At 39.8% G+C, this 21,477-nt stretch overlaps 2 protein-coding genes across 5 annotated transcripts in view; one reads left to right on the top strand and one right to left on the bottom strand.

Moving 5' to 3' along the window:
- LOC108115454 overlaps nt 1-21,477 on the bottom strand; it is a 75,725-nt gene that overhangs the window by 46,628 nt on the left and 7,620 nt on the right. Inside the window, exons 2-3 of one of the 3 annotated variants that reach the window (XM_017226892.2) lie at nt 11,799-11,839; nt 9,708-9,709 (exon numbers count right to left, since the gene is read on the bottom strand). The exons of the other annotated variants lie outside the window; for them this stretch is intronic. The gene's annotated coding sequence lies outside the window, so the exon portion shown is untranslated. The remainder of the gene's footprint in view (nt 1-9,707; nt 9,710-11,798; nt 11,840-21,477) is intronic. 3 annotated transcript variants of the gene reach the window in all.
- Nucleotides 1,702-6,169, top strand: LOC121530054 (ubiquitin carboxyl-terminal hydrolase UCH54-like). Of its 2 annotated transcripts, none has more exons than XR_005993749.1 (2): nt 1,702-2,644; nt 2,738-3,908. XR_005993749.1 is itself a non-coding variant. In XM_041818409.1 (2 exons), exons 1-2 carry the CDS (start codon nt 2,636-2,638, stop codon nt 5,963-5,965), a joined length of 213 nt encoding a protein of 70 aa, XP_041674343.1. In that variant the 5' UTR covers nt 1,715-2,635; the 3' UTR covers nt 5,966-6,169. The 2 variants fall into 2 exon arrangements, 1 of the variants encoding a protein (XP_041674343.1); XM_041818409.1 differs by lacking the exon at nt 2,738-3,908 and adding an exon at nt 5,762-6,169 and having other exon boundaries at nt 1,715-2,644.

Raw genomic sequence — 21,477 nt, 5'->3', positions numbered from 1 at the left:
AGGACGTATCTAATTGAAAATCCCCCCCAGTCCTAGCTGGATAGAAAAACCCTCTCTCTCTATCGACAACAGTTTTTCCAACCACTCGAAAACACTCTACGCTGCGGATTGCATGAGAGCGTAAAATCAGCTTTGGACCGAGCTGAATACACAAAAACATTCCAATCAGCGGCTTAAGAAGAACCTGGCCATTAGAGGGGTTGAACACTGTTATACTGGCCAATGATAAAGGGTTAGGTTAGATTTGGTTTAGTCAAGGAGGCAGTTTGATTTCGGGCCCACATGGAAAAATTAATTAAATTTGATTGTCTTGAAATTTATGGCCAACGCGCTATTGTGATTCTATGCAAAATCGCTGGAATTTATTACAGAGAAAAGGGGAATAGAAAGGGTATTAGAACGGAGGATACAGGGTAAAGAAATTAAAATCTTTTCTATATTTGTATCTCTACTTCTTAAGATACATTCATCCTCCCAGCTAATGAGCCCCCTTTTTTTTTGGTCACTTTTTTCGCTGTGTATCTTAGGCATCCCCTAGCTCGGTTGCTCCCTTGAAATGTATCTTTTGTATCTTTGTGCACTTAACACGCATTCTAATTGCAAAAGCCAAGCTCCGGAGGAGTGAAAAGAAATTATTAACAACAAAAGCAGAAGCTGGAATTCCACTTGGCTGCGATCTGGGACTGGCACTGAGTTTGAGACTGGCTCTGAGGTCTGGGAATAATGCTCCATCTACGGGGTTGGCGTGTGAGTAAGTGCGCCCCGAAACGGAAGGCGAGTTGGGACAGAATGGCAAGGTAAGGGTTAAGACGGAAAAGGACGGAGGAGGAGGGAATCGAGGGGTGGGGTATATAAAGCGTAGCAAAACGTTTGCACGTTGAAGGCATAATAATAAAAGGTTAAAAAAGGCGCAAAGAAGATTAAATGCTTGAGAAGATGCAATATTTTTTGCTTCGCCTGCTGCTGTTGCTTTTGCTGTTGCAGCAGTTGTTGTTGTTGTTGCTGCTTTTGCTCCTCTTCCATGGCCTGCAAAAAGGGGGCGGGGCAGGGCAGGGCAGACACTGCACTTATGTTGCTTTGTTGCTGTTGGTGCTCCAGCAGCAATGTTGCCGTTGCCGTTGCAGTGTTGCACTGCTGCTGCTGCTGCTGCTGCTAGCCCGCCTTGTAATTGCACATCATGTAGCTGTTGCCGTTGCCAGCTTTCGACCTGGACTTCAGATCCCCTTCTTCATAGCCCCTCTACTATTCCACCTGCCCCCTTGGCCATACCATTTGCCTTTTAGTTAACTATTTTGTGTTCAAGTTGAAGGCACATGGTAATGGCAATGGTTGCATCTTGCTCACATATTAATTGCCGCACGGCTGCGCGCCTTTCTGTGGCTCCCCAATCACTTGGGCTTCCAGTTTAGACTTAGGCGGGATATCCTCCTCTTCTGCCCTCTTCTGCCTATCCCCTGAAATCCCCCAGCAAGCACTTCCCGCTTGGTCTTTTGGCCACATCACGCAATCGCCTTTCGTTTTATTATACCCTCGGCCAATGGGGTTTATTGGTTGGTCGAGTGAATAACGCAAGGATGTGATTTTATAAAGGCCTCATATTTGATTTAACCTTTTTATTTATGATTATCTGGATATGTAAGGTATATAACTAATGAACTTATATAAAATAAGTTTGTGTTATTAACTTTTAACTTTTAACTTTATAAGAAATTTATTAACGGAAATCTTTTTAGGGAATAAAAGACATAAGCAAACCTTTTAATGGGATATTTAAATAATAATATTTTATATAATTTTTTACTCTTAAACCTTATAAACTCCTTGCTAATTCCATATTTGTTTAACTTTTAATCATTCCCAATCTTTTTACCAATAATTTCCTTTTACAGGGTAACTATAATTCCAGCTCTTAAGCACAATTTTACCTTTGGCTTGCCATGGACCTCTCCCCCTCCCTTTTTTTATGCGATATTTAAACAAATTGCTTGTAGAATATTTGTGACATTTTGTCATGCCCAGCAAGTTATGTGAGTTTCTGTACTAGTGTGTGTGTGTGTGTGTGTGTGTATAAACCCCACGTTCCTGGCTCAGCGGGCAGTGAAAATTGAGTACAAGTTGCTTTGAGTTGCATCATCAATCATTGCACACGTTGAATGATGTTTTGTCACAGATATGCCGCCGGCAGCATTAGCAGCATCAGCAGCAGCAAAGGCAGCATCAAAAACAGACCAAAAAGATATTGGGAATGGAGATGGAGATGGAAAAGAGGAGACTGAGGTATCTGTCAGCTACAAAAACAAGTCAAAATATTTATAAAAGTCAAAATTGTCGCACAGTTTTGTGGGAAGGAGGTGGTGGGATTCTCGGACTCGTATTCGATTTCGATTCGGTTGCCTGACGGCACAGATACACACACACACACACACACAAACACACCTAAATAAATCCCAAAAACCATCTCATCTCATCTCATCTCTCTGGGCATTTGTAATTAATAATCCAAGCTGCGCGTTTCGTCATTTTGAGCTTGAGAAATGATGCCGAGAAGAAAGTTCTTTTGAGAGAAAAAACAGAAGAGGCATGAGTAGAAACCACATCGATTGGAATTCCCTAACAAACAGTAGAGCTTCGTGTAATGACAAAAGTAAGTTTGTAATTTTCCTGTTTTATTTCTTTCCTTTATTATTATTTTCTACTTTTCTTCTTTTTATATTTTTTAACTGCGGTGTCCCCAAAGCGTTTTGACTTACAGCAACGCCGAGAAAACTTGAGGAATTGCTCTAATCAAAAAGTTTAAAAAACAAAAAGAGCTTAAAAACTTTAGCTCAACGGGGAAGATAAATGATTCGAGTGAGAAAAATGTTATAAGTTGGTGTATAGTTTAGATTAGAGTTTCATAAGTAGTCGGCACATAATACGGATTAATTGCTGAGGGAATATGGTGAACAATTTTCAGACGAAAGTTTTGTATGACTTCGTGTGTGAAGTTCCCAAAAATTCTTTAAAAAATGTTTAATACCTAAACAACCTTTTTTGGCATTAAACATTTAATCTCAAATGATTCTGTTTAACTTAATAGATTTCGCAGAACTTTGTTTTCAGACAACACTCGAAGAAGATTAAACCATCTTTGTCTAATTCTAATTCCTTAAGCATTTCAAAAACCACCTCGCCCTTGGGTAGTTCTTCCGCAAAACCACAGAAACCAAGAAGAAAAATTCAACAATTTAAGGCTAAATTAGTGAGTGTGTGTGTGTCTACAGATATCTTAGCTCTGCCCCCCCTTTAGCCGCATATCCGAGTTGTCAACTTTAATTATTGGCCACAAAAACCAAACTGAGACTGAGACGAGACACGCTCGGAGAACTTTAAGCCTAACCATGTCAATTGTTTGACATTAAAATGCGCCGAGAAAGACAGTGGAGAACTGGCTCTAAACAAAAAGCCAAAATTGAATTCCAAAAGTGAACAACGAAAAGGGGGGGGGGGAACAGGAGGCTGTGGCAAGAGATAGAGGAGAACCGAAACGAGACGAGAGTAAATACCGCAAATAAAATAAATTAAATAAGAAAACTACCGCTGTCAAAAGGTTTAACATTTCACTTAAAAACAAAAAATAAACCAAAGACTCGGAGAAAGAAATGCTGTGGAAGAGTTGGACCGACTTCAAGTATCTGTGTGTATTTTGCCCGGTTTCGGTTTCGGTTTCGGTTTCGGTTTCTTCGGTTTTTGTGCCTTCGCTCTTGGCTCAAGTTGAACAACAATTTCCAAGAAAATTAAAACATGTAAAGACATATCTTTTCATCTGACAAACATGGACCTGGACGGCGGCGGTGGAGCCAGCCCCATGCATATGTAAATATATATCTGTGTTCCTGCTGCCCTGACCCATGTCCCATGTTCTTCTCTCCTACATTTAACATTTAACTCTTTTGTCGAACATTTGATGATGGGACAGCAGTCCCATGGCGCAGAGGCATAAGAAAAGCGTAACTTAAAGCTCAAAAGGAAATTACAGAAATGCCTGAAATCTCATAAATACTTCAATCAAGTATGTCCAAAAATAAGTAAAGATATTTAAGCCCAGGGGCGGCGGAGTGCCCCCGAAAATGTTAAAGGTATATAGCCATAAAGTCCCCATTCCGTATGGCGACAACATCTTCCAAAAGGGATCGGGATCCCAAAGACAAAACAGAACACACTGCCCTGTCTGGCATTTCTTATTTTATTTTTTATCCCGACTTGAGCTCGTTGATGCCGTTGTTGTTGTTGTGTGTATTGAAGTATGTGTCTTGTCATGACATAAGAAATTGACTCCACTTGAATTCGAAAAAGGAGTGCAACAGCAGCAGCAGCAACAGCAAATGAAATTAAAAAGTAAATGCAACCATAAATGCAGCCAGAAGACAAGCGAACGATGCCGAAGTATCTGTATCTATATCTGTATCTGTATCTGCGGAACTTGAGCGGAGCAAATGAAGTGCCTGGCCCCGAATTGTAAAGACTTGGCAATAACAGCAGCAGCAGCAGCAGCAGCAGCAATAACACACAAGACTTGCTTTTGATTTGCCCAAGAAAGGGGGGTTCGAACTTTGAAAGGAGAGTAGTTATTGGAGTTTTGGAAAAACTCGAAAGAAAACTTGAGGAAAATATAAAACAAAATTATAATCAAATTGTAGCCAACTTGTAAGATTTCATATTGATTGAAAGAGTTTGTGACTGCGTTTTTCCCTTGATTTAAATGGAAAAATCATATAAATAAACTCCATTGATACCTCTTAAAATCCTTAAAACAAAACTGCAAATAATATCATCGTTTTTAAAGCGACTTTAAGCCCCTCTCACAAGTCACAACTTTATAATTAAAACTCTTATTTCAAAGTCATGATTTTTTATAAATGCCCCAATAATTTACCAAATGGGCAAGACCTCCTTGTTCTTCCTCCTTCGAAAACTCTTTTTTTTTTCCTGTCTACCTTTGGCTTACCAACTTTCCATCCATCAATAATCATTAAAATTTTAAAACTTCCCTCGCCCATGTTTTAAGCTTTATTGGAGATTGCAACTGAAATGAAAGCATCTCCCTTTATTTTTTTGTTCCTTATCTGTCTGTTGTTCCTTTGTATATATATATATCTTTATATATATGTATGTGTATGTGTATAAATATGTATGTATGCTGCTCTCTTGTATGTTTTGGCACTCGCCCTAGACTTGAGCATTGTTGTTGTTGACTGCAATCCTTTTTGCCTCCTGTGTTACCTTACATACTGCCATCCATTTTATTTGGCTGTGATGTGTGCTCAGGTACAGTGAAACTTACTTAAAGCATGCTGAATAAACTTGGGTTCTTGATAAACTAAAAACTTTGAAAATTTTAGGTTTTCTTTTAAATCTATTTTTGTTTCCTTTTAAAATTTGATTTCTTCTTTGACTATTCTATGGTTCACCCTTTACAATTTCACCTGTATTTCTTCTCTCTCTTCCCTTCTTCTCTTTTTTTTTTGTGTTGACTTGGGACTTTTTAAGCACAGCGCCAGGACAGCAAAGGCAGACAGGAAAACAAAACCCACATGTGAGCATTTAATTTCAACAACTGTCGCTGAGGCTACCAGGCGAAATACCAATACCCCAGACCAAGAAGCAGCAGCAGCAACAGCAGCAACAGCATCAGGCGACTCCATCTGAGCTCCACATTCTCTGCCCCCATCTCTTTCTGACTCTTTCACCTCTCTCCCTTTCTCGCATTCTCCAATTGCAGGGAGCAGCGTTGCCGACACCAACGGCCCTCATGTTGGACACTAAACAGCGGGCGCTGCCAAATGACAACCAAACTACATGTGAAGTACAACAGCAACACCAAAAGCACAGCAGCAGCAGCAACACGAGCAACACCAACAACAACAACAACAACAACAACAATGCACAAGTAACAGTGGGAGCCGCATTAATATGGCCAAGGTAAAGGGTATTTAAAAGCAGCCACCAAGCCAGGCTGAAAAAAAAGAACCGAACTCAGGAGAACCCCGGAGAGGCCAGAAAATACAACAAAACAAAAAATAAGACAAGAGGGAATGGGAGTCGAGAAGACAAATGTGACTGCACAGTGGCTGTGAAGTGGAGAAAAATGTTTACAAATTTAAGAAAAAAATTATAAAACAAAATGTATTTTACCCAAAAAAATAAAGGTTCTATTCTAAGAACTAAACAAATTTATTTCAAATTTCAGCTTATTTAAGATTTAAAAATTATTAGGGTTGATTTGGTTGAATTAATGTTAAATAAATGTTATAAAAAATTTAGAAAAAATACTAAGCAATTAGGATAAAAATATGATGAAATATCATAATTTGAGCCTCCAAATTTCAAATATTAAATAATAATATAAATAATATTTATAATAAATATAATACAAATTTGTCTCACCATTTCCCAATTCCCATCACTATACTCCTTCTTTCCTTTGCACTGACAAAACTATTTATTTCAACGGAACCTCCACCTAATTTCCAGCAATTTAGCCTAATTTAGTTGCCAATTAAATTTTAATTAACCCTTTAAATTAAGGAACTCAACGCCGAACCACTGTGCCCACTGGGCGTTGTTTGCCGGCTCGACATTTCAGTTCAGTTTCGGCTGACGTTGTTGGTTGTCGGTTGTTCGTTTGGGGGATATGTTGTAGCTGCTGTTGTTAATGCTTCTTGCTACCTCTGCGGTGTGTGTGGGTTTTGTGAACAGGTAGTTTTTCGTCTTATTTGGTTTTTGGCCAACATTTTAAAGCCAAAAGGAAAGGAAAGTAAAAGCCGATGGTGGTGGTGCCTGACTTGGTTCTTGCTCTGCTCATTCCAACAATCTTCTCCTCCTCCTCCTCCTGCTGACTCGAAAAAGGATGAAAATTAAAACAGTCTTAAAAAACATGACAGGCAGAGGCAGTCAGTCGGCCGCACCACAACCCTGAAATTAGTTGACAAGGATGAAAGGAGCAGAAAAGTGGTGGACTGGGGGCAGGGCGAACTGAGCTGAGCTGAGCTGGGTCCAAAAATGAAACCGACTCCGTGCTGAGCCGTGTTGTTGATGGAAGATTTACATAATGCAGATGATGGTGGTGGCACCGTCGTGTGGGAATTTCATTAATGAAAGAATTATGAGAGGTTACATAATGAGAGGAGACCCAGCTATAGCTAGCTGATGGCATCGATAAAGTCCGACTCCTCACTGCGTGTGTGCGTTTGCTCACTTTTTTGTTGGGTTTCTCTGGTCAGGGTGGCGGACTAATAACGAACCAATGTCCTAGGCCACTCCACAGATCCATTAACCCCAGGTCATTGTTTGAGTCGACACAACAAATTAACGAAGTTTTCCAAAGAAATGCGTAATTGAGGGTCAGCCAGTGGGACCTTTTCCCTTGAACTAATTTGACAACTCTTAGGGCAAAATTAACGCATACATTTGGATTAGGTTCTCTTTCGGGTTATTCGATATTATTTTACATGACAAAATGGGGCGAAACCAAAAGCGAAATCGCAAAAAAAAAAAAAAAACATATTTAAGGTAACACATGGTATGCTTTTAGCCAATTTGCGGATACGAAATGGAAACTGTTGCCAATTTCAAATCGCAATACGCACCTGTCACATAAATCACCGTCCAAATGTGATTTATTAGCTATTCATATTAGTTACTTTGGCTCCTGAGGGGCCCCTGAACAACAGACACACACAAACACACACACAAACTCACGCTAATATATAATAAGCAATATAGCTATGTAGAAAACATATGTATCTACGAGATACATTGTGTTTTGCTGTCTTGCCAGCTGCAAGCCAAGACTCCTTCCTCTAGCCATGTTATATTTTCCTTTTTTCTTTATTTTCGTTAGCGCTGTAAAATATTGAAATTGAGTGCAAACTACTTTGAACTCTTGGCTGGCGAGATACTACCACCTAGCTAGCTCGAGATACATTATTAAAATGATATAAAGTGGCTGAGACATGATTGCGAAGTATCTGCAAGTTGCATGCGAATTGGCAATGAACTCGGGCCAAGTGGCTGCCGTGCAATGGCCCTAAGTTATGGGCGAAAGTATCTATTTTCGGGTGTATCTAACGGATGCCTCGCTTAACGCTGCTAAGCATGTGAAAACTTATCTGCGGCTGAGAGCCAGGAATGTACATATATGAGGAAATATTTACGTAATCTTTGAGTTTGTATTAACTGCTGCGTGAAGTTTCTCGGAGGCTGCGTGAGCAAAGTTATGAAACATTGAAGTGCTTTCCCGAAATTTATGTTGATTCTTTAGTTAATTTATTAACTAAGATAAGTGTTGGAATATGGTTAGGAAATTGTTCAGAAATTCCAGTGAAGTATATTAAATAAAGTAAAATATCGAATCCCATTCTAAGCAGCACTTAAGAAAAGCTTTAAGCTAGCCAAAAACGTAATATAATGTAATGAAATAAATTCAAGCCACTGTTGCCTAACATTCCACATCCCAAATTACCCTCACATTAGACATAAAATTTACGATATCTGCAAAAATCCTTTCGGCATAAAATATCCAGCCAAATGACTGCGGATAAAGACTGTAAAGCATATACACAGGTGGAGCTATAAAGTACCAACTATCTAAATAGATATAAATATCATAAAAATAAATAAAAAGAAAACATGCTCAGCCATCAGGCATTAGCCATCAGCCATCCAGATAGAGCTTCTTGTGAAGCAACAAATTTTAATTACGATTTCCGTGCATTCCACTCAATCATGGCCCACACCCCTCTACCAACCTTTTCTTTTCCCGCATCCCTTTACAACACGGCGAACCATAAAAACCAGTCTCAAATGCGTTCTTTTTGGCTAGATTATGCAAAAGATACAAAAAGCACACACACGCAGAAGGTATAAAGCCGGAGAGGATGGCACACAAACGCATGGTCGACTATGCTGTTAACTTTTATTGGCGAGCTTTAAAGCAAATTTGTCTTGGCCATTTCAGTTTGTGCGCCGCCTCATCCCGCTGCAGTATGGCCAAAAGAGATTTATGACACTGCCGTGCGCGCGTATACACTCGTCGCATTCAAAAATTGTTGAAAACAATTAGAATATTTTAGCAACGACCAGGGGAGACTATAAAAGTTATATGAAGAACGCGACGAGTTTCGAGTTTCGAGTTAACAGCAAGCAAAAAGCGGTGACTTGGTTGTAAAAATTATGCGCAAAAATGACTTTTGACAGCAGCAGCATCCCCCTACGTTCTGGCCTCCTTTTTTATGGTCATAACTAAGTAGCAGTCATTGTTTCATATGACTTATAATTTGGCACACATTTACGATCTTCTTTCGTTCGTAGATGAAAAGGAGGGGAAAGCGGGAATATAAGGGGAAAGACCAAACTCCCGAGGCAACAGCAACAGCAACAGGCCGTCATCAAAGTCGCTGCTGCTGCTGCATGATATAACATAAACGACGCGAACGTGGGTTGTCAACAAAGTAGGGTAAGCCTGATGGCAAGGTACAGACATTAAAAAGGCCTTAAAAAGTAGATGAAGTTTGTTCTTTAAGGAAACAAATCATTATAAAATGAACTTCATCTAACATGTTGAAGTAAATATTCCAAACCAAAGATGTTTCTTAGGTTTAAACATTCCAAAAACCAAACCTTTTCTCTTCTTTTAACTCTGTAAAAAGTGCTAAATACGCACTTACATCTTAAACACACCTCGCATAGCTGTCATTAGACTCTCTACGCTAAATCCTCTACAGCAGCAGCCAAACCCACTCCTATTTTACGGTTTTCCCCATATCTATCTGCGTGTCGATTTAGCAAGCGCTATACGACATGAACTTCAAAATGAGCCGCAGGCCTCAATCACATCCAAACGCTAGCAAACGAGGCACTGAACCATCCAGCTAGCTAGCCAGCCAACCAACCAACCATCCATCGGGAAGCTTTTCCTTCGACTCGGAATAATTTTATTTTGTGCGCCTGCCACAACCGCCTGCCTCCTGCCTCCTACCTCCCTTCCTCCCTCCTGATTCCTGTGTTTTCTTTCATTTGCTGCACATTTTCCATTTCATAAAGCAGCCAGCTCGGCCTGTTTATGATTTAAGTTTGCCGGCGAGAGGCTGCTTATTAGAAGGCCGACTTCCTTCTCTAGGAAAAAGAAAAATCCAAACGAAGTGAGGAGGAGCTGGGCAGCAAAATGTCGGCGACGCATTAATGATTGTTAGTGAGTTGTGAAATTGCTCTAACTGCACTTCAAGCAGCACAAGCAGCACTTCCACACCATTTGGCCTGACCAGCAGGCGAGTATCCAACAGCACTGCCAGCATCCGTATCTGACTCTTTCCGGCAGGTTCTTCGAGCTCAGAAGCCAGCTCTGAGCTAACCAAGCGACCAACCCATCAACTCGTTCGCATATTAAAGAGTAAATTTTTCAATTTCACAGACATTAAACGCGACTGCTGCTGTCTCCGCTTAACTTAAGCTAAACGCTTCGCCTTAGGCCAATTCCAAAACTCTCTTAGGCTGCCTGGTTGTTCATTTTTTTTTTTTTGGCTTGCCTAAAATTTAACCCGAGTCTGCATTCAGTTTCAGGCATTAAATAGTTTGTTAAAATTTGCCTTATTAGATTATTAAATTTTCGCAATTTAAGCAAAATTCGTTTTTGGCATTTTCGTTTTGGCCACCCGCCCGAAAATGTACACGGCAAAAAAAAATACTTTAAGCCAATTTGATTAATGGAAGAGACAGTAAATTTTCGGAATGATAAATGTGCACAAGTTTGGCGCGTAAATGTGGCCAAAGTTTAGGTATAAGAAGTTCATTAAATTGTAGGGAATTTTTGTATTAAAAGTTGTGGAAAGTTGGTAATAGAAAGCATGAAGAAAGTAGTGAGAAATGGACTGCCTTAGGGCAATGTATTAACCTTTTAATTATTTTTGTAATTTGACCAAATGAGTTCTTATTAATATAAAGGAGAACATGTTAATTATTTATTATTGTATTTATTATTCGATATCTTGTTAGTTAGTTCTTTAGTTTTCTTTTATTTACACTTTCCGAATTCTAAAGTATTTAAAATTTTTGCAACTGAATGAAAGGCGAGAAGAAATCGTTGAACATTTCTCCTAACTGGCCTGTAAATCATTTCTAATCCATCGCTTCTCGGCTTTGTTTGGGGCCCAAACTTCCATCCTTTCGAGCCCTGTATCTACATACCACACACACAAGGCAGTAACACACACTCACTCACACACACACACACATTTTGGGCCAAAATGTATCTGCAGCTTGCATAACTCTTCTTTCGCTACGTGTAGGAAAGGGTCAGTAGGAAGTGCGGAATGAGGATGGGGATGGGTATATGGTGAGCTGAACAGCCAAATTCGCATTACCCCCCAGAGTGCATGCCAGGCATGTCCTCATCCTCTTCGTTCCTGTTCCTCCTCCTCCTCCTCCTTGGAACACTCTAATCCCTGCGCTCCTCCCTTCATCATGGTGTTCCCTATCGCCATCGATGTGTGTAAGTTGGTTTATCGACATGTGCGCCCGCCGCCCTGGTGCATGACTAAGGGAGCCGGGCTACGGTCGAAATTCCTAAAGAGGAAGTTCCTCAAGTCTAAATTTCATTTTTGGGGCCACTTCAAGAACATTTTTGGGGGGAATCGGCATTAAAGTATATGAGATACAAAGGAAGGCTGATTAAATTTAAGCTTGTTTAAGATTATTTTTATGTTTTTTTATATTTTTTAGAATTATAATTATATTTACTATACTATTTTTGTCTGACTTACTTCTTAGTTTCGGTCCTTTGACAATCTTTTCAGCTTTGGAACTGTAAGTAAAAGAGAATTTATTAGTTTTATAGATATCAAAGGGTAATACTTAACAAGAAACTAACAAATAAACCTCTGTATATCTCAAAAATCTTCAAAAACCACAAAAGTTTGATTGGTTAATGGTTCATTATAGGCAAACTGAGCTGTAAGCTCTATATAAAGGCCATAGGGAAGGTGTGAGCAGGAGGGGGAGAGTAGGAAGAGGACGTAAGTGGGTGGCTTTCGGACAGGGGGGGTTCAAATGCAGTGCCCTGAACGGGGCTTTTGTTGCTACTGGCCATATGCCAATTTTCGGTAAACTAACTTGCCTAAACTCGACAAGCAAATTGCCTTCATTAAGATACATGCTTGCTACCTACAATTTAGGCACACACACACATACACACTTGCATATATGCCTGGCTAAGAGTGTGTGTGTGTGTGTTAGTGTGTATCTATAGACATGTGGTGGAACCTACCATCTTCATCCAATGTGCATTTTACTAGCGACCTGCACTTCTACTTCGGTTTTCCTTATTTTTTCCTCGTTTTCCTACTTTTTTTTTTTGTATTTTTTCTCAATTTTATTTTAAGAGCTCCTCTAACAAGCGAAGCGATGACGACGACGTTGACTACGTCAATTGGGTCAGAGCGGCAACAGCAGCAACAACAACAACAACAACAACAACCACAGCAATTTCAATAGATATATATACCTATATATATACATAGGGGCTCGATCCAGTGGAAAAGCGGGCGCAACAGAAGCCACTTCAAGACGCCCACACATCGTGGCCCCTAAAAAACCACACATAACCCAATCGAAGACCCAAGCCCAAGCCCAAAAATACAAAAATACAGAAAGCCCAGCCCCATGATGAAGGAAGCAAAAGTGTTAGAAATGAAATTCTGCTTTGGTTTGGTTTTCTCTGTTATTTTTCTCGCTCCTCTCCCTCTCGCTTCGTGTTGCTTTGCATACACATTAAAGTTAATTTCGAATCGCTTTTAAATTAGCTTAATTCGCATTAAGTGAGCTGAAATAAAACTCACGCCTACAAAATAAAAGCCGAAAGGAAGAGGCCTCAGCGAACAAGAAAGCGTGAGTGGAAATGAAACTTTGACATGGGTTAGGGTTTAGGGGTTACCCATTAATTAGGCAAGGCTATAATTACAGTTATTTCAAGTTCTACAAAGTTAAGATATGCTGGGTTTTTTAGCTTAATAACAGTTGGGGAAAGTTGATCTATTTTTCTATTTCTGTAAGTTTCTTTCCATATCCATCCATTTTTGTGAATATTTTCGAATATCTCCTGTAAAATCTCTTAGTCCTAGCACACCCCTCTCATACCCTCTAACAAACACTCTCAAAATACGAAGCTCAAACGGCAGCTAAACATTTAAATGTTGTACAAAAGCCATAACAAACGAACTGAAGCTGTGGAGGCCTCCGAAAAAAAAAGTGCTGAGACTGAAACTGAACCTGAAGCTACTACACACACTCGCGAAAGATACACAAGCCCAGCTGCAGATACAGATACATTTTGTATCTGGCAGAACGGCGGCGAAGGCGAAGGCGTTCAACGGAAAGACAACAAAAAACCGCCCGCAGCCAAAAAGTCAAGCCGAAGAACCATCAACATCAACACCATCTCTCCGCATCGACAGAGGCAAGTGGCAAACTTTAAGATACATTTCGGCTGCTGTCGATTGGCGACGGCCACAAAATTTTTGTTAAACGCTAGAACGCCTCTTCCCAACACTTTTGCAACGATTTTAAAAGACCGAAAAAAGAACAAAAATAAATACAACTTTTCTCTCTTTTTGCAGTTGCTGCGGTTTTTTGGTTTTATTGCCGGTTTGTATCTTTTTTTGTAGTTTTTTTTTTTTTTTTAACGTCCGGCTTGCAGATTCTTTTGAACAATTATTTTTTGGCTCGCAGTTTTGCGGCCTTTTTGGGTTAAAGTCCAGGCCAGTGTGCAGAGCAATGAGAAACAAATGAAACGAAATGATGTTGAAAAATTTAAATACATTGCTGGCAGGGAAAAAGAAATTCCAATTATCAATTAAGTCAACTCCGTGCTGCTGCTGCTGCTGCTGCTCTGCTCCTGCTGCCGGGATGTAATAAAAAAAATACAAATAAAAAACAAGAGGAAACGCTATAGTCGAGTGCCGCGACTATAAGATACCCGTTACTGTTTTACACAATTTTAAAATATTAATTTTGCTAGTGGAAATTCACAAGGCGCCACCTATTGTCAGAGGAAGTATGTTGAGTATGCTTATAGTGACGTCACTTCCCATGTGAGGCTTTATAACCTTAATTTCTTCATAAATAGCGCAATAATGTTCCGATTTGAAAAACCTTTGGTAAATCGATAGATATTAACAGAAATAAGTTATACAAGGTCAAACAAAGGCATTCATAATAATATTATAGACGCCACAGTTTTCCGCGGTTTGTAGGCGTTAGAGTGGGCGTGGCCTAATGCAACTTCGTGGCAAGTTGCAGAGGCATCTACTAAATATGTGTTTCTAAGCAAAATTGTGTAGCTCTTATAGTTTTTGAGATTTTTGCATTTTTGGTTTTTCGGATTTTGTGGGCGTTAGAGTGGGCGTGGCTTGATCGGAAAAAACAATTCGCATTGGGAGCATCATAGAAACCTACATGCTTAATCCGAACTTTCTATTACGAATAGTTACCGAGATATCAGCTTTTCTAGAAAATCCGAAAACCGTCTTTTGAGCCTTGTGGGCGTATGGGTGGGTGAGGCCGGATAGTAGTACTACTATAAGATGCGCTGTCATCTAAAGATTATACTTTCTGAATTTCAACTTTCTAACTGCAATAGTTCCTATGATTTCAGTAATTTTAGTTTTTTGCGATTTGTGGGCGTTAGAGTGGGCGTGGCAGGATGCTGTAATAAACTTGCGCTGTCCCGGGACCTCAAGAATCTTCATGCTTAATCTCAACTTTGTATCTGCTATAGTTCCTGAGATCTCAGCGTTCATACGGACGGACGGACGGACGGACGGACGGACGGACGGACGGACGGACGGACGGACGGACGGACGGACGGACGGACGGACGGACGGACGGACGGACAGACGGACATGGCTCAATCGACTTCGCTATTGATCCTGATCAAGAATATATATACTTTATAGGGTCGCAAAAGCTTCCTTCTATCTGTTACATACTTTTCAACGAATCTAGTATACCCTTTTACTCTACGAGTAACGGGTATAAACAGAGACTGAATGTAGGAACTGGATTCGGGAATACTGGGATTCTGGGACTCTGAAAGTCTGGGATTCGGGTTTCCTGTTTGTCTCTCTCTCGCTGCGAGAGGAATATTATTCACAGAAATTCATCCAGCGAAGGCTGAACAAAAAGATAAAAACATTAATTATTATTAATTGCTTTTTCTTTCTCTCTTTCTCTCTCTCTCTCTGTCTTTGCGCATTCTTAATAATATTTTTTCGCCGTATTTTTATTGTATTTAATGCCGTTTTGGCCTTTGTTTCATCTTGTTTTATGTGCGCGCATTTTCTCTCATTTGGACCCTTTTTTTTTTTGTTTTCTCCCGCCACGAAGAAATATCATTTCGGCCACAATGTCGCTGTGTCCCTTTTATTTACAATATTTCTGGCTTCTTCCTTTTCCTTTTGTTCGTGCGATTTAAGCCCTTAAAGGCAAGCCCTGGGTCGAGATTAAACCTGTTCTCAGAGTTAAGTTTTTCGGCTGAGAATGTAAAAAAGAAACTGAAACATTTTCGTTGTTGTTGTTGTTGTTGTTGTTGTTGTTGTTTGTCTGAGGCTAATCGGAATGACAAGTTTCTAATTTGGAAGATTTACAAATTCTTGTTTTCTGTTTGGGTTTGTTTTTTTTATTCTTTTTTACGTTATTGGCGTGGGCAGCGAGTTGTTTGACAAATTGCTGGATTTCATTTTTGGGCCGAGCATTGCTGCAGGGCAGTCGCATTAAAATTGCAAATTTATGAAAGATTTGAGTAAGCAAATTGAAATGATGTAAGATCAGCTTCTTTTTTAGCCTTCAAAGGCTATCATCGTTTTATTGGTAAAAACAAGAAATAAGTTTAATTTCCCAACAGCTTTGTTTAAGAACAACTGCCATCCCGCCTTCTTGATAAACTCCTTTCAATCCTTTTCGGACCATGTTATGCAGTTTTGCCACGAAAACTTTTCCTGTTAGCAGGCGATGAAGCAAACGTTCGGTCATCCGAAAATTGCCAAGTTTATCGATCAGACTCGGGAAAAACTAAATAAAATAAACTGCAACAATTTGCAAAAAGCCAAAAGTGGCAGCTCGTTGGCTCCCAGGACATCGCTGCTGGTCTTGCTGGCCATATTCCCCAGCATGCCTGTCGACACTTTCGCTTTAATTAAAAACTTACAAAAAAAGCTTCTCTCCCAAACACACACACACACACAATCTTTTTCTGGCCATAAAATATGCCAAGCAGAAGCTGAAGATGCCACATGCAAAGAAAAAGGAGCAGAAACTGAAATATTCGCATAAAATGCAGCTAAAGCAAATCTAGTTAAACCCACAGGCGAGCAAGGCAAAAAGATAGAAAAAAAAGAAGTTAAAATATAGAACAAAAAAATACTGACAAGAAAAATAGTTTCCATATGGAAATGTCAAGAAATAGGCTTAGAGAGCAAGTGAGAAAAACCATTAGAAAATTATATTTGATGGGGTTACCAAAATTTGAAAGGCAATTTCAAAAATGAAAATTCCTTCATTTATTTAAGAGAAAAATTTAATATAATAATATCCCTGCAAATCTAAGCCTCGCCTAACACTTTGATCATCATCTATCTCTGGGTAAAAAGGGTATCAAAATAAAAAGAAAATTTCACCGCTCTTTGCTTTTTCCCTCCTAGTCAACTTTATTATTATTCCTAAACATTTATTTTTCTTTTGGCCTAAACCAGAGGCAGAACTAGAAACCAGAACGAGAACGAGAACGAAAACTCCAAGCCACAAACGACAGTGCATAAAATATATTTTTGCTTTTTACTGAAAATTTCCATACATGTTTCATGTATGCTCTCCCTCCCACTCCCACCCCCTCTCCACAACCCATAGTTATATCTAGTGTATAAATTTGCGTATGCAGTTTTTTATTTTGGATGATGTAGGAGTTAGGAGGAGGTGGGAAGAGGGTTCTATGGCGGAGGATGGAAAACGATTGTCTGCTTGTTTATGCTAAAGCAAAGAGAGCGAGCGAGGCAGCTCTCGGTGAGGATCTGAAAAACGCAAACAAAGCCTTTTTTGTCTGGGCCATATGCTGGATTTCCTTTTCAAATTTTCTTCTTTTTTTTTTAGGAATCTAAAAAATGTTTAGACAAATTAAAAATAGTAAGAGTAAAGGTTCTAAAAAAGGACGACCGAGCTGAATTTATTTTCTGCGTTGGTAACGCGCATTTGGGTCAAGGTGTTTGTTTTTCTGTTTTTTTTTTATTATTCTTATTGTTGCTGTTGACTTGTTTTTCTTTTTGCTTTATTATGAAAATTGCAGCAACGACAACAATGTGCTGTTGTTGTCGCTGTCATTATGAAAGCGAATGCAGGACAACGGCAAAAAGGAATAAACACCCAACAACGCCCCCGCATGTGCATAAAATATGTGCTTGATTAAAGTGTTCGTGGCATGTTAGCCATACCAAAACGTTGAAAAAAGAAGGTAAGGAAAAACAAGGAAAATAAGTTGCCAACTATAAACAATTTCCACGTGAAGCTACAATTTATATTGGCGCACTGAAATTAAATTATTTAAGTTAAATCAATGCAAAAGAACTGTTTCTCATTTTGAGATTGATAAAGGAATGCGGGTTTTTATTTTATATAGATTTTTAATTTAAATTAAAGTTTTAACAGCTCAAAGAAAAGGTTTAAAAAGCTTGATTTTTCGAAAATAATTTTTCATTGAGAGTAACTTTTTAAGGTAAATAGTTCAAACTTTCTTAATAGATTAAAAAGTATTTAAAATCTGGAAAGTACCTCGAAATATGTTCTTGTTTTCCCCAAAATGATCATTTCCAAAACCTATTTTCCAACTTTTCAAACCCCTTTAAATGAGTTTCCCCACTTATTTTCCCTGTGCACCTTTCTGGAGGCGTTAGAACATGCATAAGATGTGGGGGCGCCGGTCTTCCCCGGGCGAATCAGGAGTCATGGAATAATCAATAAAAATAAAATATATCACACGACGTTCCCCATTGCCGCCTGCCGGTTACCGTTACCGCTACCGCTTCCCTAAATGCCCGCCTTACCCAGTTCCTTTTATTTTTGGTTTTGGTTTTGGTTTTTCCAGCTCGAAGTACGCCGCTCGCTGCTCATTTCGTGTTCATGTGCCATTATACCGAAAAATAATATTCTCCTTCTACATATACATTGTATTTTTCTACCTTTCGCCAGTTTTTCCCGCTTAGGTGTTTTTTTTTTCACCAGTAAGTAAAGTAAGAGGAGGAAGAAGCAGCAGCAGGAGCAGCACGCACGCGCAGGGGTGGCTAGAAAAAGGCAATAGGAGTGGAGGGGGGCATGTAGAGGTCGGGGGTTATGGCACCCCTAGTTGGCTTGGCTGATTTTCATGCCTGTGTCATGTTATTGGGCAAATTGTACAATGTTAAAACCAGCCACAGTAATATTTCGCTGGCAACGAGTTGAGTATAGCGGGTAGGTGGTAGGGGGCGGCGGCTTTATGGAAATCGGGAAAACGTTAAGGGAGGAGGTGTTCTCTATAAGCCACATAAAAGGGTGAAATTCCTTTAAAAATCCTCGCCGATAACTCCACAAATGCAGACAGTTGTTGCTTGCGAAAAACGGCGATGACAACAGCCATCAAAAAAAGGGGGCAGAAAAGTACTCCCTATGAGTATGGGGGAAAATATATATGTACATATGGTAATGGAAAACGGGGGGAAAAGCATGTCCATAACATATTTAAAATTCAATCGATTTATGGAGCGGAAAACTTCAAACTGATTGTTAAGGAACTACGAAACTATCAAACAAAGTCAATCAAAAAAGGGGAACAATTTATGATTGCGGTTCGATTTTCGGTTTGATTGAAAGGTTCATTGATGAAGAAATCGTATAGCTATTAAAGTGAATTGACTTTGATATATCCTCCTTTATCATATATATACTGCCAGGATCATGTTTTTCCCACATCCCCTTGTTTCATGTTCACCCCGCAAAAACTCTGGTTTCCCGCTGGCTAATTTCGCCGGCAATTGATCTGTTTTTAATACCCTTCGGCCTGCAGTTTCCCACATGTTTTTGTCCTTCTCGCCACTTTACTTCATTCATGCGAATACCCACTGTACAGGCAGGCAGAGATCTTGTTAGCCTGCAGAGGGAACGGTTTTTTTCAGGCTTTTTTTTCATATTCATTTTCATTGCAGCAAAATGTCCTTTGTATTGTCAGGACGTGGCGTTGATTTCGTTGCTCAGTTTCTGTTTAACATGCCTCCTTTTTTGGGCTCCTTCTTTTCCTTTCTTCCCTCATCGATTATGCCAGCCCAGCCAGAAAAGGTACAGAACATCCTCCATCTCTTTCTCCTCTATATATATATACATATATCTGGAGGAGGATTCGTGTGAAATTTTGTATGCGGCCTTTGTGTTTGAGTGTTGCGCACACTTGAGTGCACAATGGGGAAACCTTTTCGCACGCCACACACACACACACATTCAGAGAGAGAGACAAGGGATGCAGGATAAGGGCAGCAGGCAGCGGGCAGCCCACAGAGGAAGTTGTCTTTTGCACTAAGTAACTGTTTTAGTTTCAACCAAGGACTGTGTTAATTGCAATTATGCAATGACTGCCTGTGTCCCCGTTTTCGTAACTCCCCCTCTCCCTTTTCCCACTCTCCACATCCTTGTGCGAATGGCACATCCTGGCAATTGCATTGATGGCAGAAATCTGCTGCTGCCACTCCATCTCCCCCTTCTCCTTCTCCTCTTACTACTCCTACTACTCCTCCTCCTACTGCTGCTGCCAGGCGTGGCAAAATTATTGTGACACAATTTTATGCGTTGCACCCGGAGACGACAGGATGTGTGTGTGTGTGTGTCTGGGTGTAACTACAGTGGTTCCACGTTATATAAATCTTTGATTCGATATCCTGATATAACCAATGTTACAAACTTGCCTGTTCTCTTTGCCTAATTAAAGGCTTCAGTTACCCGAACCCAGCGATATCCTGGTCAGGCAGCTTACGGTCTCCTTTCATCGTCAACATGTGGCTCAGCAGGGGAGAACACTGTGCTGAAAACCCATTTCAGGTCAAGAAAATGTCTTTTCAAGTTAACACACAAATTTTCTAATAATAAATAGTCTTAGAAAGTAGCCCAAATGAGTGAGCTTAAAGAAAACATTCTGTTTGGCCTCTGAAATTAATTTTTAACCATTTTTAAACTTTAAATATAATCTAAGCTTCTACGTTTACTTAGTTTAAAGTTAACTAGATATCATCAAAATTAGAATAGAAACCCAATTTAATTTCAGAATTGTGCCATTTGCAGTGTAGAACCTGGCATCCTGTGTCATCATTGCACAAACCCACACAAATATGAGTTTCTGTGTGTAAGATTGGGTGGTTTTTGGGTGGCTAGTGGAGTTATGGCACATGCCATACACACATACCGAACCACCACCACCACCACACACGCCACATGCCACATGCCTCGGCAGCGCCACGTTCCGTTCCATTCTGCCACTCTCGACGGCAACTAGTTATGCGGCGGATGTGTCTGTGGGCGTGCCAGGCGTAGATGGAGATTGGAGAAAGGCGGCAGGAGGTGCACCACCCACCCACCAATCAGCCTCCTTGGGCGGCCAAGGAAAACCACTAAGAATATTATAAAGAAAAAAGCTGATGGACTTGAAAGATACCTGGTACTGACTTTGCTGAGGCACTAACTAATATCAGATCATGAGATGTTACTTTTTGTTATGGAATAATGGGGAAATCTCTCTAGCTTCTTTCTCTTCATAAATTTCGATTACTTAACAATGGTTTCTATAACTTTTCTAAACAATATTATTATTATTATTATTTTAAAATAATAACTTTCCCTCAACCAAAACCATATTCCCTTGGGCTACCATTATTAATAGGTACAAAAAACCATAGAAAGAGCCGGAGACCGAGTCGCGTGTCCTGGCTTCACTCTGCTTCCCTTCACTGATTTTCCTTGGCTGCGAGTCTGCATTTAAGTGCTACCAAAATTGCCTTTTTAAAGGATTTCCACACGCACACATGTCCTCAATGCCTGGGTGTCTTTTACGCTTGTCAACGTCCTCGACATCGTCGTCGATTTTTGTGCCATTTCTTCTGCCTTTCCAATTGATGCATCTATCTTAGGGCATTTCCCTTTTTTTCCTTTTCACTCCCCTGCAATTTTCACCGCTCTCTCTTTGCTTTTCCTCCTTTTCCTCCATTTCTTTTTCCTTTTTCGATTTCCCTTCCCATTTTCCCTGTGGCACTTTGCCAGGCTACGCATTTTCAAACTCAATTCGTGTGATAAACTAGAATAAAACTGCTAGTAATTCCATTTTTTATTCTTCTAGGTATGGTTTTTCTTTTAGGTTTTTTTTCGTTTAGTTTTCTGTTTTCCCCT

The sequence above is a fragment of the Drosophila eugracilis genome, unplaced genomic scaffold (assembly GCF_018153835.1).
Source record: "Drosophila eugracilis isolate 14026-0451.02 unplaced genomic scaffold, ASM1815383v1 contig_1197, whole genome shotgun sequence".
NCBI classification, from domain to species: domain Eukaryota; kingdom Metazoa; phylum Arthropoda; class Insecta; order Diptera; family Drosophilidae; genus Drosophila; species Drosophila eugracilis.
The sequence above is the reverse complement of the archived record's forward strand: the minus strand, read 5'-3'. Positions and strand labels throughout refer to the sequence as shown.